This window comes from Agelaius phoeniceus, chromosome 3 (assembly GCF_051311805.1).
Source record: "Agelaius phoeniceus isolate bAgePho1 chromosome 3, bAgePho1.hap1, whole genome shotgun sequence".
Classification (NCBI taxonomy): Eukaryota; Metazoa; Chordata; class Aves; order Passeriformes; family Icteridae; genus Agelaius; species Agelaius phoeniceus.
Window position 1 is genome coordinate 110,621,657 of NC_135267.1, and position 20,030 is coordinate 110,641,686.

General features: G+C 48.3%; 1 protein-coding gene across 3 annotated transcripts in view; it reads right to left on the minus strand.

The window, feature by feature from the left end:
- The window catches only part of LOC129118479 (phosphofurin acidic cluster sorting protein 1-like), a 54,717-nt gene that overhangs the window by 8,037 nt on the left and 26,650 nt on the right, over positions 1-20,030 (minus strand). For 2 of the 3 annotated variants that reach the window (XM_054629865.2, XM_054629864.2), the window contains exons 2-9: positions 11,444-11,531; positions 6,233-6,322; positions 5,797-5,922; positions 5,458-5,620; positions 5,225-5,316; positions 3,183-3,263; positions 2,361-2,420; positions 1,574-1,725 (exon numbers count right to left, since the gene is read on the minus strand). In XM_054629865.2, the coding sequence (XP_054485840.2) occupies positions 1,574-1,725; positions 2,361-2,420; positions 3,183-3,263; positions 5,225-5,316; positions 5,458-5,620; positions 5,797-5,922; positions 6,233-6,322; positions 11,444-11,531 (852 nt within the window). Of the gene's footprint in view, positions 1-1,573; positions 1,726-2,360; positions 2,421-3,182; positions 3,264-5,224; positions 5,317-5,457; positions 5,621-5,796; positions 5,923-6,232; positions 6,323-11,443; positions 11,532-18,711; positions 18,756-20,030 lie in introns of those variants that run through there. The other variant, XM_077176154.1, reaches the window with a different exon arrangement.

The window sequence follows — 20,030 nt, forward strand, 5'->3', positions numbered from 1 at the left end:
CTGAGGATCACCTCAAATTTACAGGCTGGGCTGTAATTTACCCCCTGAGAAGGCTACATAGCACTTGGGAACCATGAAGTCTACATGAAACACCTTGGCAGGCAGCTTCCACATCTCCTTAGAAAAAATACAGTCCCAGAATTTTGTGCAGATATACAGTCCCAGAATCCCTTGTGAATTCAAGGGATACACATTCAGCACTGCCAGAAACTGAGGCACCAGAGACCAAACCAAGCCAGGGACACTTTAGGATGTCCTTCCAGGAATAGCACCAAACACTCCAGGAAGACTGTGATGGTGGGCACCAGCACAAACCAGCACTCACTCTGGAATGCTGTTCCAGTGATCACATGTTTGCAAGCAGGCACTTGCAGAACCAGGGTAGAGGTCTGTCTTTACATTTAAATACTCTCAATAGACTTTTCTCACAGTTTCACACAGTCTATATACATAAACCACTATCTGACCACAGAAAGACTTTCCTTTTTCTCCCACAGCACCTTTTTCTCCTTTGAGACAAGCAGATCATTTAAGCAGCTTGCCCATGTGCCTGCTGTCTCCTTCACAATAACTTGTGGGCTTGTGGAAAACATCATGCTCCTGTTTTTTCCCCAAGTGGCCTATGTGTTCCAGAATCCAGCAGATTTCATTTCAGTTTGCCTGTGGCAAATCATGCCTGCTATTCCTGCTAAGTACCTTCAGTAGGGATACCAACCAAAGAATATTTTTAATCTATATATATTATATATATGTGTGTGAGAGGGTTTTTTGATTTGGTTTTTTATTTTTAACGTGGCAGGAGGCTTGGCACTAGATGATCTTTCAGGTCCCTTCCAACCCAGGCCATTCTATGATCCTATAATCTATATATAAAACCATAGAAACAACAATGCCAAGTAAGCTTGGCTTGACTACAAGAAACCCAGTGCACTATGATGCAGCCAAGTAGAAAGACAACAAAAGACAACTTTTTCACAAAAAAGACAGCACAAAAGCACAAGAGCCATAAGCAGAGAGGCCAGGTGAGCACAGATCACGTTGGAGCAAAGCCTGGTTTCCCTGCACAATCCAGGAGACCCCTGTGCTAAGTCAGCAGCTCTTGGCAGAGCAAGTCACCAGTGCCTGGGGAATGGGGTGAGGAGCAGCACTGCTGGTTGCTAATCACATCTCCACACAGGGGGGAACACAGCATGCACATCTCACAAGGACTGATCCAAGCAGTCACAAAGGACTCAAAAGACAGGCATGCTTCAGTGTGGAGAGCCCAGAGAACACCAGGATTGTTGGCAGAAAGAGATGAGAGCTGGGAGCAGCTGGGGTTTAGATCAAATAGGGCTCTACCAGCAGATCAGTGTCAGATGCTGGGCTGGCAGAAAAGTGAGACTAAATGTGAAGGAAATCAGATTTAATGGGCAGTTTTTAAGTGAGGAGCCAGAGGCACCAATAGCAGATGGCAATGGGAGTGGAGACAAGACAATGACTGCATTAGCTCAAGCAACAGAAAGGTGTTGGAGACCACTTCTCCAGGTTCCATAGGCTGTGCTGCTGGCCAGGGACTCCCTGCAACCCTTACCTCAGGGTGGGCTTGGGTGTGCTGTGCACACTCTCATTGTCCTCCATCTCTGGGCCACTGTCACTGTTGTTGCACTCTTCCAGACTGTCATAGAGCAAGCCCAGGTCTTCTTCCACCTCCTGGGTCTGGTCTACAGGGTCAGAGTCCAGGACCTGTGGGACCAAGCCCAGAGAGCAGTGAAGAGACGTGGAGTTCCCTGCATGCCACAAGAGGCATAGACAAGCTGCCTGTCAGTCATGAGGCACATCATGGCACTGTTCCCACCTCAGGGAAGCAAATCCAGCCTGTGGAAGAATCCAGAGACATTGTCATTGGGCCAAAGGAGGGTGCCATGACATCCAGGGAGTCCCAGACACCCATCACACTTGCTGGCAGTTAGGACACCTGGGAGGAGCTTCAGTGGCTGTGCTGCACACTTAGCCCGGGCTGTCAGCCAAGAGAAGCAATCCATAGGCTGATGGTAGCCTGCAGTCAGTCTAACTGGACAGGACTGCCCCTGCAATGCCAGCTCCTGGTGCAGAGTCAGTCTGTGACAGCACTCTTCTTCCCTGGGCACCTTTCCCCACCAGGAAGGTGCTTTTTGAATTGAGCACAAGGCCCACAGCTGCTTTCTTGAGGCAGAAGGCTTTGGAAAAGCCATGTCCTAGTCTCTGCCACGTCTCACACCACATTTGGCACATCCCTGAGCCCACAAGCCTTGTGCTCCCACTGAGTGGGAACCTGCACTCTGACACCTATACATCTGCAGGAGACATTGCCAGATGGGGGCAGCTTTCCTGTTTCTTACCTCTTCTGTCACTCTGAACCTCCTCAGCAAAGCCACAAATTTCTGCTTGAAGTTTGGTTGCTAAAACAAAAGAAAGGAAGGAAAAAAGATCAGCAAAACTATCAAACCACATTCCAAGCTAACATACAGGCCATGGTTATTCTCTCTAACATGCTGTCCAGAGGATCAAGGTCAGCTGTGATTGCTCTCTCTCTAAATTTGCTGTAGGACTTGGAACTCCACAAGAAGCCACAGTCTGGGCATGAGGGAGGATGCAAGGATTCATACTTTCTCTGCTACAGGCTGAATTAGCACTTCATTTAAATCCTGTTTCTCCCCAGACCACCTGGTTGAACAATACTGCCTTCAAGAAGAAAAGATGGGGAACAAACTCAGGAAGAAGGTGCCCAGGGATCTGCAGGGCTGAAGTCAACAGGGATGAGAAGTTTGGAGAGCAAGGGTCTGGCAGAGCAGCTCCTCCCTTCTGCAGACATGCAGAGGAGCTGCTAATAGCTCAGCTTTCCTTGTGTCCACCCTCCCCTTCCTCAAGAGAGGAAGGAGACCATGTGACACAGCAGCAAGTCCAAACTCTGTTGCACACAGATCACCACTGATACAAAGCCAGGCTGAACACAGCACAGACCATGAACTGGCATACAGCTCTGAGCAACAAGCTAGCTCATTAATGGCAAGAGTTTTGCTCCTTCTCAGAGCCAAGGGCTCTCTCCACTGCTCTGCACTGGTGCCAGCATCTCCCCTTCCCAACACCCCTCACTGCCTTCAGAGAGGGGAGAAAGTGAATCCCTTCCATCCCTTTGATCATGCTGTAAATGCTGATGTTACTCTGCCAATTGATGTGGTTCGGCTCATTTTCCTCCTGGCCTTCTTGGTTTTCCTCAAGTCATCCTCTTCATCAAACAGATCCTGCAGGCAAAAAGTCACAGTACATTAGAACAACTATGTTCATGGAGAAGCACCTCCTAAAATTCTCCTGATCCACATTTGGCCTCCATTTTGAAAAGCTTTGATCCACTCTGCTCCCAAAATCTTGTCTTCTTCTGCTACCTCTTTCTATGGAGCTCCTTCTCTCTCCTTAGCACTGTTCCCCTTCAGAACTTCTTCCCCAGCATTTCTGTCCCCAGGCCTCTCCAGAGAAGAATGTATCAGCAAGATAAGAGGAGACACAGCCTCCTCAGGACCCATGTGTTGTTCTCCTGCTCTCCCCTCTCCAGAGTTAGCTCAGAGAGCACATGAATCACAAAGAAACATTTTTTCCAGGGATTAGCTTTAACAATAAGCACAACTCCCATGGACGTGGGCTCCTGCTGTATTAGCCCAGCATGATGGGACAGGTAATCTGGAGGACCCTTGTAAGAGACTGAAATGATAATGGTGATAATGGTTAATGAATTGAACAAATGACCATTTGCAAAACCAGCAGGTGAGCTTTGCTGAGGCCCAGCAAACCGAAGGGGAGAAGAATTTTTGGATGTGTGGTGGAGAAGCCTCTGATCTGCATAAGAACAGCCTAGTGCAGAGGGATGAGAACCCATCACCAGAGATTGACCATGACAAACCAACTTCAGTTTAGCAACAAGCTGGGTTTTGAGCCAGATAAAGGAAGAGGCCACAAGAAGCAGATCCTGCTGGATGGGATAATGCTTTTCATCAGACCAATATCCTCCCTTACACAACTGGCTCAGGTATAAAACTTCCTCCCCCATCTCCCCCTTCCTTAGGCCTGAAGGTATTCATCCCTTCTGATGTGGCATAACTGGCTCAATTACACTGAAGTGAGAGAGAACTCTCAAGTCTTAGAAGGTGCCAAACTGTCAAAGACCACCCCCCACCCCACCCCAAGCAGCCCCAGACTCATTCCTGAGGCCTTTCACCTGAGGACTGCACCTAATCCACAGGGTTACATCAGACAGTGTAAAAGTCCCCACTCCAGTGGAGGTACCTGGGCATTCCCACCTATTCCTGAATGCACATTAAGCACTAAACTCTCTGCTTCAGGCTTCCCCCATCAAGAATATGACCATCACTTCAACCAAGCAATAATCAAACCTGAATCCACAGCTGGTGATGTCTTCTCTCTCCACTATCTACTCTTATTGTTTCTTTACCTCTCTTTCTTTTTCTGTTATATTTTCTGAAGTGGTATCTTTATACTTTTATACTGTTGTATTACTATGGGTAATAATAACCAAAATGGCCACATAGCTCCTTTCCATTGCAACCAAGTTGTTCTGAAATAAACCTGCCAAATAGATATATATTTATAAACACTGGTCATCCAGTGTTGTTTCACTCTGATCTGCCCCAACAACCTCAGTTACCCTCAAACCACAACAACCATGAAGAGGGGTTTGTCCCTGTGCTTTATCAGCACACTACCACAAGGCTTTCCATGGCCTTGAGCACAGGCACCACAACAAGGGCACAGCAAACAGCAGTGACACATCTCATCACAGGGCTGGGATGGCTCTGCCACCTCTGACCATTTTCAGAACTACTTCTACCTAAAATCCCTGTTCTCTCTCAGACAGTAAGGAGTCTCTGACCTGGCGTCACAGGGAGAAGGGAGAAAATCATGGTGCAAGATGGAGAGAGCTCAGCAGGGGTTTTCTGCTGCAGACCAGACAGCTCCAGAGACAGATGAGATCTATAGTTCTCCGAAGTCCCTTGCCTCACAATGGACTTGACAGCAGCCCACTGCTGTCAAAGTTCTTTTTGCTGTGAGGTATTACAGCTCTCAGCCCTCTGGAACAATGGCAATGTTTACAAGGGGATGAGAGGGCTCAGGGTGCTCAAGAACCTCAATGCCTGACTCTTGCCCCAGAAACAGGAACAGGACATAAAGCATCTTGCCAGGCCTCCCTTACCTGACCCTGTACAGCATCATCACTGGCTTCCTGCTCTGAGGAGAAGCTGTCATCCTCTTCTTCAGAGTAGTTATCAATGTCTGGGGAGCGATCTGAAAGCAGACAGTGCAAATGCCCCAGCTAAGCGTGGTGCCTGTCATGGCTCCAGTGAAAGGACTAGCAGTGCTGGGGACACACTCTGTTACCCAAATGTGTCCCAAATGTCTGCCTGCAGCTCTGAGCACTAAACACACCTGAAGCTTTGATTTTAGGACCCGAGGGGACATTCCCATCCTCATGGTCGATGGGCTGACTGGACAGAGAGTAGATGCTGATTTCAGCCACTCGAATGTTCACATCCTTCATGTTGCTGTGGAGGCCCAGGAGCTGCCCGCCATCCGTCGGGTGCTGCATGACCTAGACAGACAGATAGACAAGCTCCCTGATAGGGTGACACAATGGCAGTTGGCAGCCCACCCTCTCTATATTACAGCCAGCCAACAAGCCAGAACTCTCACAGCAATGAGACCTTGCCTGCCAGCCCAGGCACAGGAGGCCATGTGGGACTCCCCCCTGCTCCCAGCACGCTGTACCTCAGCCATGTTAATGATTCCCACTGCCAGGGTCTTGTAGCCCAGGATGGTGCGGTTCTTGTATCTCTTCCTCCGCTGCAGCATGATCTGCAGCTTGTTGCCATCCCTCTTGAGGAAGTGTGGGTACTGGGCAAGGGAAGCACACAGAAAATGGCAGCATGAGGGCAAGGCTCAGCACCACACACAGGTGGAAAACTCTTCTTCAATGCTGATGTACAGCAGGATCTGACCTGCTGAGCTTTGAGGTGCCCCTCAAAGGCCACCTGCACCTATCCATCATCCTCCAAAGCCCAATGCCCAGCAAACAATCCCTGGAGCAATGGAGCAGCTGGCCAACCACAGCAGGCTCCTCCACAGAGGCCGTGCCTTTCACACTTAGCTCTAAAGCTGTGCTTGATGAAAAATGCCAGGTAAGGGAGCCCAGGGGAGCAGGTACCTGCAGTGAGAAGGTCAGCTCCAGCTCGGTCTCCATCAGGCCCCCAGGTGGGAGGATGTATTCATTTGACCTCAGGACTCGCTTTGAACCCTATAATGAGATTGACAGACACACACACTGAGCTCAACCACAGACTCACAGTCCACAAGGAAAGAGAGAATGCCTTGACTCTGTTCTGTCCAACTTGCAGAGCCACCTTTCCCATGCCTATCAACACTCTGCAAAAGCCTGCAGTACCCCCTGAGCTGCCAGAGGCCCCTTCTCCTTGCCCACCTGCCAAGGAGCACCTGCTCTTCACAAGCTTGCTCTGCTCAATCTGGCACCTGGAGGGACACTCCCATGTGTCACAGGCATCTTCTATGAAAAATCCTCCTGAGAAGCTGAGAGGCCTCAGGAACAAAATGTAAACAAGGATTATCTGCTGCTGTGGAATGCAACAGGTGGATCTGTGATTGGCCCATGTTGGTTGTTCCTAATTAATGGCCAATCACAGTCAGCTGGCTTGGACTCTCTGTCCGAGACGGAACCTTTGTTATTCATTCCTTCTTTTTCTATTCTTAGCTGGCCTTCTGATGAAATCCTTTCTTCTATTCTTTTAGTATAGTTTTTATATATATCATAAAATAATAAATCAGCCTTCTGAAACGTGGAGTCACATCCCTGAATCTTCCCTCATCCTGGGACCCCTGTGAACACGGTCACACCTGTGCTGTGAGGGACAATCCTGGAGCCAGAGGGAGCCAGGCAGAGCAAAGGAAAGGGTCCCAATACACTGCCTGGCCAGGTCCTGGAGACATCTCTCCCCCAAGCAGACAGGCCCAGTGCAGATCCCTGTCTAAGCAAAGCTGGCAGGATGGCTCTGCTTGGATCAAGTCAGGATGTCCAGGAGAACAGGGGTGCCCCTGCTTGCTCAGCTTGTGATCAGAAAACTCTATCCTAGTCTCTTCCTCAGCCAACAGTCTTTATCTCTCTACATATAGAAATGGTTTTTACCAGAAGGGCAGGAACAGAGGCACTCTAATCATGTTCCCACTCCAACTCTTTCCTTTACCTCTGCCCTATCTCTACTATCTCTATGTCTTGGTTTCTGATAGAGACACTGAATGACTTGGGGGCAGAAAAATGCTGTCTGCATGCACCAGGTCCTCTTGGCTGCAGGGTGGCACAATCCACAGATCCTCCTAAAAGCTGTCTGCAATGCTGTTCCCAGAGGCTGTGCCAGGAGCAAGGCTTTCCTGCACAAGGTCTTCCTAAAACGGAAGAGAGGAGGTGGAGCTCATCCCCTTCACCATCTGTGAGCCTTCCTGGCCAAGAACAAACTGACCCTTCCTGAACTCTTCTCTGATAACAGATGATAGGCAGTCACAATGACAGTGACCATTTACTTCAGCACATCCACCATTTGCTCTTTGTTGCAGAGAAATTATCCACCAAAGATTTACTCTTTCATCAAAACACAAGTAGAAGTGCAATTACTCTTCCTGAAGATGCTATTTCTGGGGAAGGACTTATGGCAAAGAAAAGGTGAGGATATCCTGAGTGGTGTGTTCAGGAAATGATGGTTTGTTTCATAAACATTGCTGTCCTGTGCCTCTTTGTCATTTACCACTAAGGAAGTGACATACCCAGCCTCAATCCTAGGTGAATCCAATCCCTCAGTGAAATGCCAGTGCACACACACGTGGAATTGCAAGGACTGGGACAAAGGCTACTTCATTATCACAGTACAAGGACAATAAGAAATACTGAGGATTCTTCATCCTTTGAGAAATTCAAACCTCAACTGGACATGGCACTGAACACTTGATGTAGCTCAGCTGTTCTGTAAGTTGAGTAATGTCAGGTAAAACCAATTTCTCTGTAGAACAGTTGAGTATCCCTATGAATACTACAGAAAAACTTAATATCAGACTGTTACAGCAAAAATCATGGATGACAGAGAGTGTCAAGGAAGGGAAAAGCATAAGGCACAAGTGGTGGTCACAGGTTTTAACTGCCTAAGAACTGAAAACACACAGGAGCTTTCACTACAATACGCAGGTATGTGATGCCCAGGTCTGGTTTGCAAGGTACAACCCCAAAATTCAGGTGTAAATCTGTCCTGGTTGGTCTGGTTTATAAGAGGGTTGAAGCTAGAGCAGCATACCACATCTGGAAAATGAGAGAGAACTAATACAAGTACTGGACTAGGCAGACAGCAAAACCCCAAAATTCAAGTTGAACGTGCATTTTGGGAGAGAACAGCCCATTAATATAATAAACAAATTTAGGGTTTAGCTAGGATTGCTCAGGCAGGAGTGAAAAATACTACAAGTGGTTACAAAGAGATAAGAAACAAAGCATGAGTGAGGCATAAACAGAAAACTGCATAGTAAGAAAGACCAAAAAAGCCCAAGCTCCTTCAGGGAGCATGGCTGGGGCAGCAGGCAGGCCTGGCAGAGGCAAACAACCTTTTTAGCCTGGCCTAGATCATAGCAAACACTCTTGTCTCCTACACAGTGACTGCCAATATCATCTCTCTACAGCACCAAGGCTTGAACCTGAGTCACCAGCTACATCCTGCAGGCAGATGCAGGAAGCCCTGCATCCACTGCACCTGTCACAGGAGCTGAAAGTTCTGGCAGTGCTGGGGCTTGTTTTCTTCTTTTCCTTTGACTGTTTCCTCTATTCATGGCTCAAGACAGGGTGTTTGTGAACCTCAGTCTCTCTGCTGAGAGGGAACACTGTGTTTCCCTTCATGCCATAATCAGTTGCAATACCAAGGCAGGTATCTGCAGCTGTATGGAGCTGAGCCAGCACATCCAAATCTCTTAGTGCCACGCTGAACAACACACAGAAGGAAATGCTCTATGATGGCTCCAGTCTGTTAAAACAAGTAACAAGGGACAAAGGTTTAAAACCACTCAAGTGAATGAGAGCAAATCCCCTCTTTTACAGTAGTTCAGGCTTTATCTCACTCAAATCCATGGAACATTATATATTCAAATCACCTCTGGGAAATGGGTAAGTTCTGTAGACATAGAAAGTTCCCCTTGACAGTGGTATTTCCAGATGAAGGAGCAGGTAGCAGCACATGGCACCCTTGGAGGCTGTCTTTTAAGACAAGAAGGGAACTGTGGGAAGATCAGGAGTTCTGGACAGGCTTTACACTGTCCTTTGGGTCATGCACATTTTTTAAGCAGACTGTCTCCAGCACTGGAGCTATTGCCTGGGTGGCAGCGCCATTTCCATGCAGTCTGCCCTTCAGAGCAGCAACTTCCTGACCCTAACAGAACTACTACTGAAGCAAGAGAAATATAGCCTCCCTTTCCTTTAGTCCCCAGCTTCCCCCTTGGGAATTTGCAGGTCCTTTATAAATTCTGTGCATCAGCTGTTTCCATCCAAAAGATGGAATGCTCACTGGAAAGCCTTCAAACAGTTTCTTACTAGTGTGACTCATCTGTTACCTAGGAGAGGAGCAGGAGGGATGGATCCATCTGAGGCCACTCTGTAGGCACGCTGTGCTGGAGCTGCCTACAGCCTCCATCTGCCTTCCAGCAGTCCCAAACCCTGCCAAGGCAGCTGGCCAGGCAGGTGGAAAGCAGCCTAGGGAGGCACACAAGCTCAGCCCACTCCCACAGGGAATGCTGAGCCATGGGGCAAGGTGGGTAAAAGCATTCTCCTTGTTCTCTTCAGCTTTGCAGGAAGCCTACACCAGCATGCAGCCACAGCTACACGGCCATGCAGAGAGGAGGTGACCATGTTTAAATTCAATCCCTGGATGCAGCCTCCACTCCCTAACAGGAAAAGAAGCCCTGCAGCAAGAAGGCTTTGTGGCTTCACACTGCTGAGGCCTATTAATTTCTTTTGCCATCAAGGTGTAAGATTGGCCTGTGGCAGGGATGGGGATGGTCTGTTTGAGAGAGCTGGAGTCCCACTGTGCAGTCTCTTCCCCGGTCCCACATTTGCAGCCTGTGAGGGCTGTAGCTGAGGACATGCACACTCAGCACATGTCAGCCCCAGCACAAGTGGGCTGCACAAGAACCCAAGGCTCCCCAGTGCAGAGAAGCACATTTAGCTCGGGCTGACTGTGCAGGAGAGAAGCACAGGTCTCAGGGGTTCCAGGGCTTTCAGCTCTCCTGAACGACACCATACATACAGTGATGGGAATGCCACAAAGTGGGACACTGACCAATAATGTGTGGACCACAGCCTCTCCTACTGTCCTCACTCCCTGCCCCAGGCTTCACAAATTTGCTTTCAGTTTCTTCCGTGACAGTGAATCAGGTCTGTCATGAAGGCAACTCCAGCTCCCAGAGCTCCACTAATACTGCAGCTTCCAGAATTAATCCAGGATTTAGATTCTAATATGTGCAGCACAAAGAGCTCTGTGGGAGCACAAAGCTGCTGAGCTGCCGACCCACGGTGCTTTCAACGGGATCAGCTGCTGCCGTGCCAGCTGACAAGAACGAAGGAAGGACACCAGCACCCTAGCTGGGTCAGGGAAGCTGTGCCCAGGACAGCATGCTCAAGATGCATTTTGTTTCCATGCTGTCCTTCGGCAGGTGGAAAGGATGTGCCTGCACCCCCAGGAACACATCTCTCCACCACAAGCAGCAGAGAGGGTGGAGGGATCGCACATATCAGGATGGTGGCAAATTCCTGTCCCCTTGGTGACAAAGATCCTCTCCCCTCCCTTCTGCCTGGTTCACAGTAGAGGCACCAGGCATAGCAGGGATGCACAGGGAAAGGGAAGGGATATTAGAGATCAGACAGGGTACAAATATCAGCAGAACATCATGCACAGAGATGCTGATCCCTTGCACCATTCCCTTCCCACCCTCCATTCCCCAGGGAGTGATCTGGATGGGAGGCACTGCTGGAAACCATCCAGCACTGACCCTCTCTTAAAGGGTAGGGAACAGTGGGATGGCAAACTCCAAACAGCAATTTGAGAGGAGGGCCTTGGCAGAGGCAGGCAGGGAGACATCACAGATTCTGTCCCAGTGTCTAACCAAATTAATTCCCAATACAAGCCAGCACCAGGTATCTCACCGCTGTCCCTGGGGCATCATTCCCACCTGCCTGAGAGCCAAAATCTCCCTGAGCATGCTAACTGAGACAGAGGGGTTGGTGGCACTAGACAAGGCACATGCAGACCAGCACTTCACAGAGGGCACAAGGATGGGCTTGGCTCGCTGCCATCAGGCAGCAGCAAGCAGAGGAGCCTACCTGAATCTTCACAGCGATAAGCACGGAGCTCAGCTCTTTGTCCAGCTCTTTCAGCACTGTGAGTTTCTTCAGGCGCAGACTGCAGAGCCTGTAAGACAGAGAGAATGGGACACATTCAGGCACCACCATCCCTGGGGCCCTGCCACATGGTACCCAGTGCTCAGAAGGCAGCTTGGATGCTTGGCCCAGTCGCAGGCACAGGCCCGGCCTAGGAACGCCGGCATTCACGCGCCACGGAGACAGCCCATCGGGGAAAAAAGGAAAGAAGGAAAATTAACAGAGCTAAAGCAGGCTTAAGGGATTAGCATGCAACAGGAAGTCCAACAGCAGGCCATGTGGTAAAGAGATCCCTTCCCAAGCAGGGCTGTTGCCAGCTCTGTTTAAATCTACCTTGGCCACAGCACTGTTTATTTATAAACCAAAGCACTTAAATCCACCCTTGTCCTGGACTTAGTTAAGGCAAATGTTCCCATGCAGACATCACAACTCAGCTCTCCTCTTGCACGGTACCACACAGAGCTGACTTGGGAAGCAGCCCCACAGGAGGTTTCATACAGCTTCAGCCACCCTGACAAGCTCAAATCCTGGGGACTCAGCATGGTAAGTGGCACTTCCAGGAAAAAGCTAGGAAGGATCCTGAGGCTAAGTGAGAAGAGCTACTTTCACTGCTCAAAGGAACAGCCAGCCACTCTGATCTCCTGCCTAGGAGCCTGCAGCAGGACTCCCTTAGACACTACTTGCAAGGAACCCTGTGTCAGGGAGCAAAGCCAGACATCATCAGGCTCTAGCAGCAGTAAGAGCACGCTGATATTTTACAAGTCACCCTCTGTGCTCCATGGCTGCATTGCTGCAGACTCCGGTTCCCAGGACTTCTGTGGATATCAGCACGCTGGACCTGAGAGTCAGGCCACCCTCCCTGGAGAACAGATTTAGCTGCTACCAAATACCTTTCTGTCTGACACACTGTGCTCTCTGAATACCTGCTTTATTTATTTTTAAAGGAAAAAAAGCTGCTCTTGCTATGGTGATGTACAGCAGCAGTGTAGAACAATCCCAGAGATGGAACGACAGTAAAAAGGGAAGGACAGAGCCAAACTGCAGGACAGGTTTAGGGCTTAGCAAGCACTCACCTGCTATCATGTCCCTGTCCTCCCTTCTAAAATAATTTTAGCTTGTGCAGAAGGTTTCCTGGACTGTGATTGCAACCCTGCTGCTCTGCCCTTCATGTTCTGGTCCCTCCTGGTAAAGACCAGAAGTCAGGAAGCTGGGTGTGCAGGGGAGTTCTGCACACTCCTTTGCCAGATGGCTGCATTATTTCAGCCAAAACCCAGAGCACAGACCCTAAGCTCTTGTACTCTGTGCATTCCAGCACTACAACAAGTGGTCCCTGTCCACCCTTCCCCTCTGAGCATCTGCTTGTAGGAAGGAAGAAACCTCATTACCTGAGGCAGGTTTTCTCCTCCCCAGAAACACTTAGGCATGGTTAGGGGTGAACTGTGGGGAGCAAGGCCAAAGACAGAGGCACCTCTCAGGGAGGGATGGGGGGACTGAATTCTCACCAGAAAAAGGGGTACAGCCACTCCACCAGATGTACTGAAGGAAAGCTTGCAAAGAGGCTAAGCTTAGCTAACAACCACCACTAACCAATGCTGATTGTGACTGCTGCTAGACAAGCCATGGAGAGAAATGAGGCTTGAACATGTGAGACAAGGACAGCACATCTACTCAAACCTTCCTTGCAGTACTAATTTAGTCACTTAGTTACCTGCATGGAAAAGTTATCTCTTAAAGACTAAAACTTACATAAGGATATTCAGTCTTAATTGGAGGATGTGGAAAGGTTATAATTTTACCTGGCAGTTGTTCTCACTGTAAAAACACACTTCTTATCAAAAACTAATTCACTCATTAGCTTCATGCTCCTCTCTGAGGCAGTACCTGGTCTTTTTTCCAGGGGAAGAATGAATGCCTACTGGTCAGCTCTGCCCACTTGGGCAGCTCTTTCATCTCTGATAAGGCACTCTTCTCTTTCTATCCCTCTCCAGCTTCCAAGATCTATTTTACACAGTGAGAGACGCTGTAACCTGCCCCACATCCTTTCCATTTTATGTGCCAGAAGGTAATTCCCCCCTTCCACTCTGTGCTCTCTCTCCCTGCAGCACTCAAAGACATAAGGTAGTCAAAGGTACAGCTTGCACCCTGCAGCTCCAACCCTTCTGCAAACAGTGCTTTCTAAAACACCACCACCCTTCCCACAAGGATTAACATGCATGTTCTAGAGTCTGAATGTACTTGCAGCACAAGAGCACACAATTTTTAAGCAGCTTGGTTGTCCCTGATGATCCTCTTTTGATCTGTTACTTAACCAATCCCTGCATCACCCAGATTTACATCAGTGCTGAGTGTCCAGTGCCAGTACAGGGCAGCAGAGGGTCCCACACTAATCTCTGCAGATATCCACAGGACAGGATTGATCCACAGTGATCAGATGCTGCTCTAAACATTTCAGCGAAAACCCCGTGGTTTTGTCCAGAACTGATCACAGTGTGATCCCTGAAAATCACTTTTTGGTAGACAAATTATAAATCTGGATTTACTTACTCCTATAATTAAACAGAACAAGTAGCAACTGTTCTTGAGCTGTGGAACTGCTGCAGGGACCTCTGCTATACTGAGTTGTGGTAAATATGCCTGTGTAACATTCTGATAATAACAAGAACTGACAGCTACAAGGAAAATGAGCTCCAACAGGGCAGTCTGAAAGCCTCCTGGAACCTCAGTACTCCTACACTCCTCTACTGGTCATTTACTGGGGAGAGGTACTCACTGTTCCCTGGTATTATCTTAAAAAATGCTGCCTTCTTTTCCTCACTAAATGACAAATTTGGAGCTTTTGCTCTGAAGTTTGATTGAAACACTTCTGCTTTCACCAAGCTGGCCTGTAGTTATCTTGAAAAGGAAAGCTCTTATAAACATGCATTTTGTGAAATTCACTGCCAGCAGCAAAGCACTGCCTCCAGCGGTTGTTTGCAAAAGCATCCATTCAAGAGGTCACAGAGGACACACAGTGGCTTATTTTTGTTAAGGAAGCTTTCCTGCCTGACCATCCAGGACCACAGGTAACTATACTAATTCTAACAAATTGAGTATTTCTTCTCCAAGGGATAGATACTCTGTCCTACTGAGGTGAAGAATCCCCATTCTTTCCATAAAATTCCTGCTCCCTGACACACCCCAAAACCACATTGGGAGTCCATAGAGATGTTAACTCATTTCTCCTCTTCCCGGGACACTGCATGTGCCAAGGCTACTAATCCTGCTCCCTGTGCACTTATCTTTGCTAAGAGTGGCTCTGTTTCTATTGCTTTACCTGGCTCACCAGTGTCCTTGCAGGTAGGAGGACAAAACACCTGCAGAAAGAACTAGATTTGAGTAATAGAAGAGAATGTCAGTTAAATCAGTGTCTGTGGTTTGCTTGAAATGTGCATCATACAGGTGATATTCTCCATCAGAGAACCACAGAATTGTTAAGGTTGGAAAAGACCTCTAAGATCATCAAACCATTAACAAAGCCTGACCACGTTCACCACTAACTTTGTAACCCATGTACACACAAGTGCCTCATCCACCTGTTTTCTGAATATTTCCAGGGGTGCTGATTCCAACACTTGATTCCACCACTCCTCCACCCTTTCAGTGAAGAACTTTTTCCTACTATCCAACCTAAACCTACACTGGTGCAACTTGAGGCCGTTTCCCCTTGCTCTGTCACTTGCTACCTGGGAAAACAGAGCAACCCCCAGCTGAGTACAACTTCCTTTCAGGGAGCTGTAGAGAGCAATAAGGTCACTCTGAGTCTCTTTTTCTCCAAGCCAAACAGCCCTAGGTCCCCCAAGCACTCCTCATAAACTTAATTCCCTAAACCCTTCACCAACTCCAGACATGCTCCAGCACCTCAGTGTCTTTTGTGTAGTAAGGGGCCCAAAACTGAACACAATATTCAAAGTGGAGCTTCAAATCATCAGGCAGAGGTGTGAGATCTGCTGAATTCAAGGTGTCACATCCTTTAAGATGATGCTATCTGCCATTGGGAGGATCAGCTCATAGCTATGTGTGTACATGACTCACTGTGGCAACAGAGCTTGGGTCACACGCTGTCTCTACAGTTCTCCCACTGCACATGGAACAAGGATTGTTATGGGATGTCCCAGGACAAAGAGCAGCTTTCTCCAATATTGTTGCTGCTGCTGACAGTGATTTACTACAGGCTGGTCTTCCCAATGCAACTGAATTAAGTTTAGTGGAATAATAAGTGACTGGTTTGTGGCGCAGTCACAATTTCTGCATTATCACTCCACTATCTTTACTTCATGTGCATACAGACTGGAGGGATTTGTATAATCTGGGAGCCCAAGAGAAGGAGCAGACACCATTTTATTGCTTTAGTACAACAAGTTCTGTGTTTTCATTATTGGTTGCCTCTGTCAGAGGCTTAGTCAATTCCCCTAACCCAGGAAACCACAGCTGATGAAATCCCACAACTCTGAAAAATCCTCATATCTGCTTTTTTGTAAGCACACATGGGAGCTTAATTATGGTCTCTATTCTTCCTGGGTCTATTGCTCACCATCCCTTCCACAAAATAAATCCTAAACATTTTAACTTTGATACAGCTGAAGTCTGGCCAGAGCTGCACCATGTCCCCATTTTTTGGCAGAGCAATACACACATGTATAGGGTCTATTTTACAAGCATTCTTATACCAAATCATGTACATATTATCCAAGAACAATTCACTCAATATTTTTATTGCACTGCAGTAAAAGTGTCAAAATTCTCTGCAGATTCAATGGACCTAATTCTCTACCTCCTATATACCACAGCAAGAGGACATGAAAGCATTTTCTTATCTACTTTTTTTGCTTTTCAAACAACAAAAGGTAGTTTTTTGCTTTCCTTTTCACTGAAGGGCAATATAAAGCATTATGCAACAATTTCCTGCTTGAGCAGTACTCTGTGCATAGCTTCCTCCTTGAAAAAAAATGAAAGCACTCCCCAAGTTAAAAAAACTAATATTGTTTTGAAAAAGCAAGAAGGTTTTCTGCTGCTCTGACTGTGCCACTAAACTGGGTCACAGGTGATGCCCTCCACGTATGAACAGAACTAATAAAATCTTCTTAAGAGCAACAACAACAGTCCTCATTCTGGAGAAGTCTTCAAATATTATTTGCATGTTTACCACCCTCTTACCTGTATAAAATGTATAAAAACATGCTTTAAGATTTTTTTCAAAAGTATGTATAAACACTATTATAAGCAAATTCTACTCCAAAGAAAATCTCATCCAAATAACAAAACAGTGTTCCAACTGATGTGCAACATCTGGAGAATCTGCTCTTGGCATGGTGCCCACTGCAGCTGGAAGAAGCCAGGGGAAAAGCCCAGGGTGCATCCAGAGTGTCACTGCCCAGCCCTGCTCTGTGCCCCAGCCTCAGAGCCAGTCCTTACCCACAAGTTAAGGGTCAAGCCCATTAAATGCTCTCTTTTTCTGCTGATATCCTGGGCTATTCAGTGCTTGGCTTACCAACCACTCCTGAGTGGCAGCTCATTCTCTGGACAAGACTGTTTCCCTGGATATTTGCACTGATTTCCCCAAGTGGTAGCAGCCAGGGACCTTGGGTCCTCCTGTAGTTTCCATGCCACCTACAAATGTTAGAACACATCCACCTTCCCCACCACGGGCCCTCTGTCATCCTTGTCAGCACCACCACCTTTATTAGATTCACAGACATGGACTAAGCCTTTAATAGTGTCAGTTTAGCTGCTCTTCGATATTTTTCCTGATTCTCACAGCTCAGGTTTCCCTTCAAGGTGATACTAAACTCTGAGACTGGGCTTCTGGAAAGATGCCAGAATTTCCATGGGGCTCCCAAGGCACGGAATGCTCCCGATGCTCCTGTACCCTGCCAACCGCTGGAGCAGCACCTATTCCCAAACATGTTCCCGCTAGAGGGCAGAAGGCAGCCGGCCTGGACACAAACCCGGGACACCGGGATGCTCTGCAGACTGGCCGGTCGCATGGAGCAGCTTTCAAAAGCAGATGTGATCATAGGGTTGTCCATCCCCAGAGCTCACCTCGGATAGTGGCCAGGTGAAGCCACTATCGAGGTGTCAAGGGAAGAGCACACAAAACACATTTCGAAATGTGCCACAGCTTCCTGAAAGCAAGATCCTCCCCGAGCCCCAGGTGGTGTTTGCATGAGACACCACGGATGCACACAGAGGGGAGGAGAGACCTACTCCACTTTCAGAAACCAAGTCCCCGTTGCCAGCAAACAGAGCAATGAACTGGGACAGCAGCAGGTTCATCAGGCTCTGCAGATCAGGCATCAGCACAGGTAGGTGCACCAGTTACAGATGGATTGGGAGGAAAGCATCAGCCTGCTCTGAGAGCTTCCCCAAGGGAGAGAGAGGCAGAGCACTCAGGGCTTGCCAGCACACTCTTGCCACTCTGCCCTCAAGCCACTGCAACTGCTGCAGCCTGAGATGGGCAAGCAAAGCAAGCTGCACCAAAAAGTGTAAACACAGTAAGAGGCAAAGGCCAAAAAATATGACAGCACCCTCCTGGGTCAGCAAGGAAGGAGCTAGGGCAGAGCCACCAAATACCTGCTGTGTCTCAGGTCCCTCAGCCAAGATACACAAGGTGGTGTGCAGCACAACAGCCCTGCTGCCGACCAGCATTCCTCTCCTTGCCCTAAGACAGACATTTTGGCTCATCTGCATCCTGGCTGACAGCAGCTTGCTACCAGTAGCACACATCTACCCTGCTGCTGGATCCAGAGCATGCTTCTGTTACTGCAAATTGCAGTAGGTTTGATTTATCCCAATTCCCAAGTGACATTCACAAAGGAAATCCTAAAGCACAAAGCACAGAAAACAAAACCTCCCCAGGTTATGTCCCTTCCTTTCTATGAAGCATTTCACAGTTTACAGCTCTGCCTGCCTGCCAAGAAATCCAGCCTGTTTTCCCACTGGCTATTCTTCCCATCTCCCTTCTATGTGCCCCTAGACAGACCAAACCCAAAGCCAATGCTCAGATATCCCAGAGGACCAGATGACACCCTCCTTCCTTTTGTCTTTGAGGGTGCAGCAAAGGAAGGGGTTTCTTATCCTCACAGCAGCAACTTGTCTGCACTACAGGGGAGGAGGATAGGCAAAGTCATGCTGGGGAGGGCAAAAAATAGCAGGATCAGTAGGATATACATTACCAAGAGCAAGGTATCATCAAGCAATTCATCCTCAGTCAGGAGGCAAATGGGAAGAAAACAGTGTCCTGCAAGCAGATACATCTACCTTTCCTTGTCTTCCTGGCTGGCTTCTTGCTACTGCCTAGAGTTTTCCTCACAGCCTTGTGTCCTGGTTAGCATTCCCCCCCTGGAATGGCCATTCAAGATAGACTGCAGTCACTGAAAAGAGGCCAGTGCAGTGCATTAAATGGGACCTCAGCACCACCGTGCTGAATTGGAGCACCTCATTTTTTTCATTTTCCTATCCCCATAGAAGGGAAAATCCACACCATCAGCCCCTGCTGTTCTCATCTGCAGGGACCACACAGCTCTGCCCAGGGGCTCTGAGTGCCACCCAGAAGCCTCCCAGGCATCTTCTCTTCCATCACAAGCCTGGAGCATTCCTCTGTGCTCAGATATGGATTTCATAGCACTGCAACACCACTGAGACAGCACACAGCCACACTCAACAGAGGCAGAGAACAGGGCAGGTCATGTCCCAGAGAGACACAACAGTCAGGACAAGGCATGGCAGACATTCCAGGCTGGGCCAGGTGCACCAGTGAGATAAGGAGGTTCAGAGAAAGGATAAGGGCATCAACACTGTGCATGACTCAGCCAGCAGCAGTAGCTACTACTGATCACCAGCAACAGCCATCAGAGCTGCTTGCTACCAGTGTGAAAGCAGCCAGGTGAGGGGAGGAAAGTGCAGACAGGTACTGGATTCACTGATTTTTGTCTGGAAGAGCCAAGACTCAGTCAGGATTACAGAAGAGATTTGTTGGATTTATCTAAGAGAATATAAAAGCGTTTCTAAATACCGAACAAGATGTACAAATTCATCCTTTTCCTCAGGGCTTCCAAAACTGCTATCTGACATGTGTAGCCAAACTGCAGCCAAAACTGTTCCTGCACCAGCCACTGTTTCCTTCACTGGAAGGTCAGAACAGGTTTTGCTTTAGAACATGCTTGCTAAAGGAGGTCAGCCAACATGCATCACCAGTGTACACCAGCCCCATGCCCAGGGAGCCACACCAGGAGTGGCAGATGGACCACCAGCAGTGCTGTGCTTGGGGTGCAGAGCACTCCTCTTTCCTAAAAGCTTTATCTACTACAGGCTTTCAGCTGTTTTTGTGCTGCCAAAATGCTACCATGCTAGCAAGGCACACTGAAGACTTGAACTACTCCTAACACTGCATTTCCAATGAAAGAATGGCTACTCAGGACAGGAGCTAACACCCAGATCCCTCTGCTTGTTTGCTGTCCATGGCATACATAGTGAGGCTGTTCCCAGCAGGAGG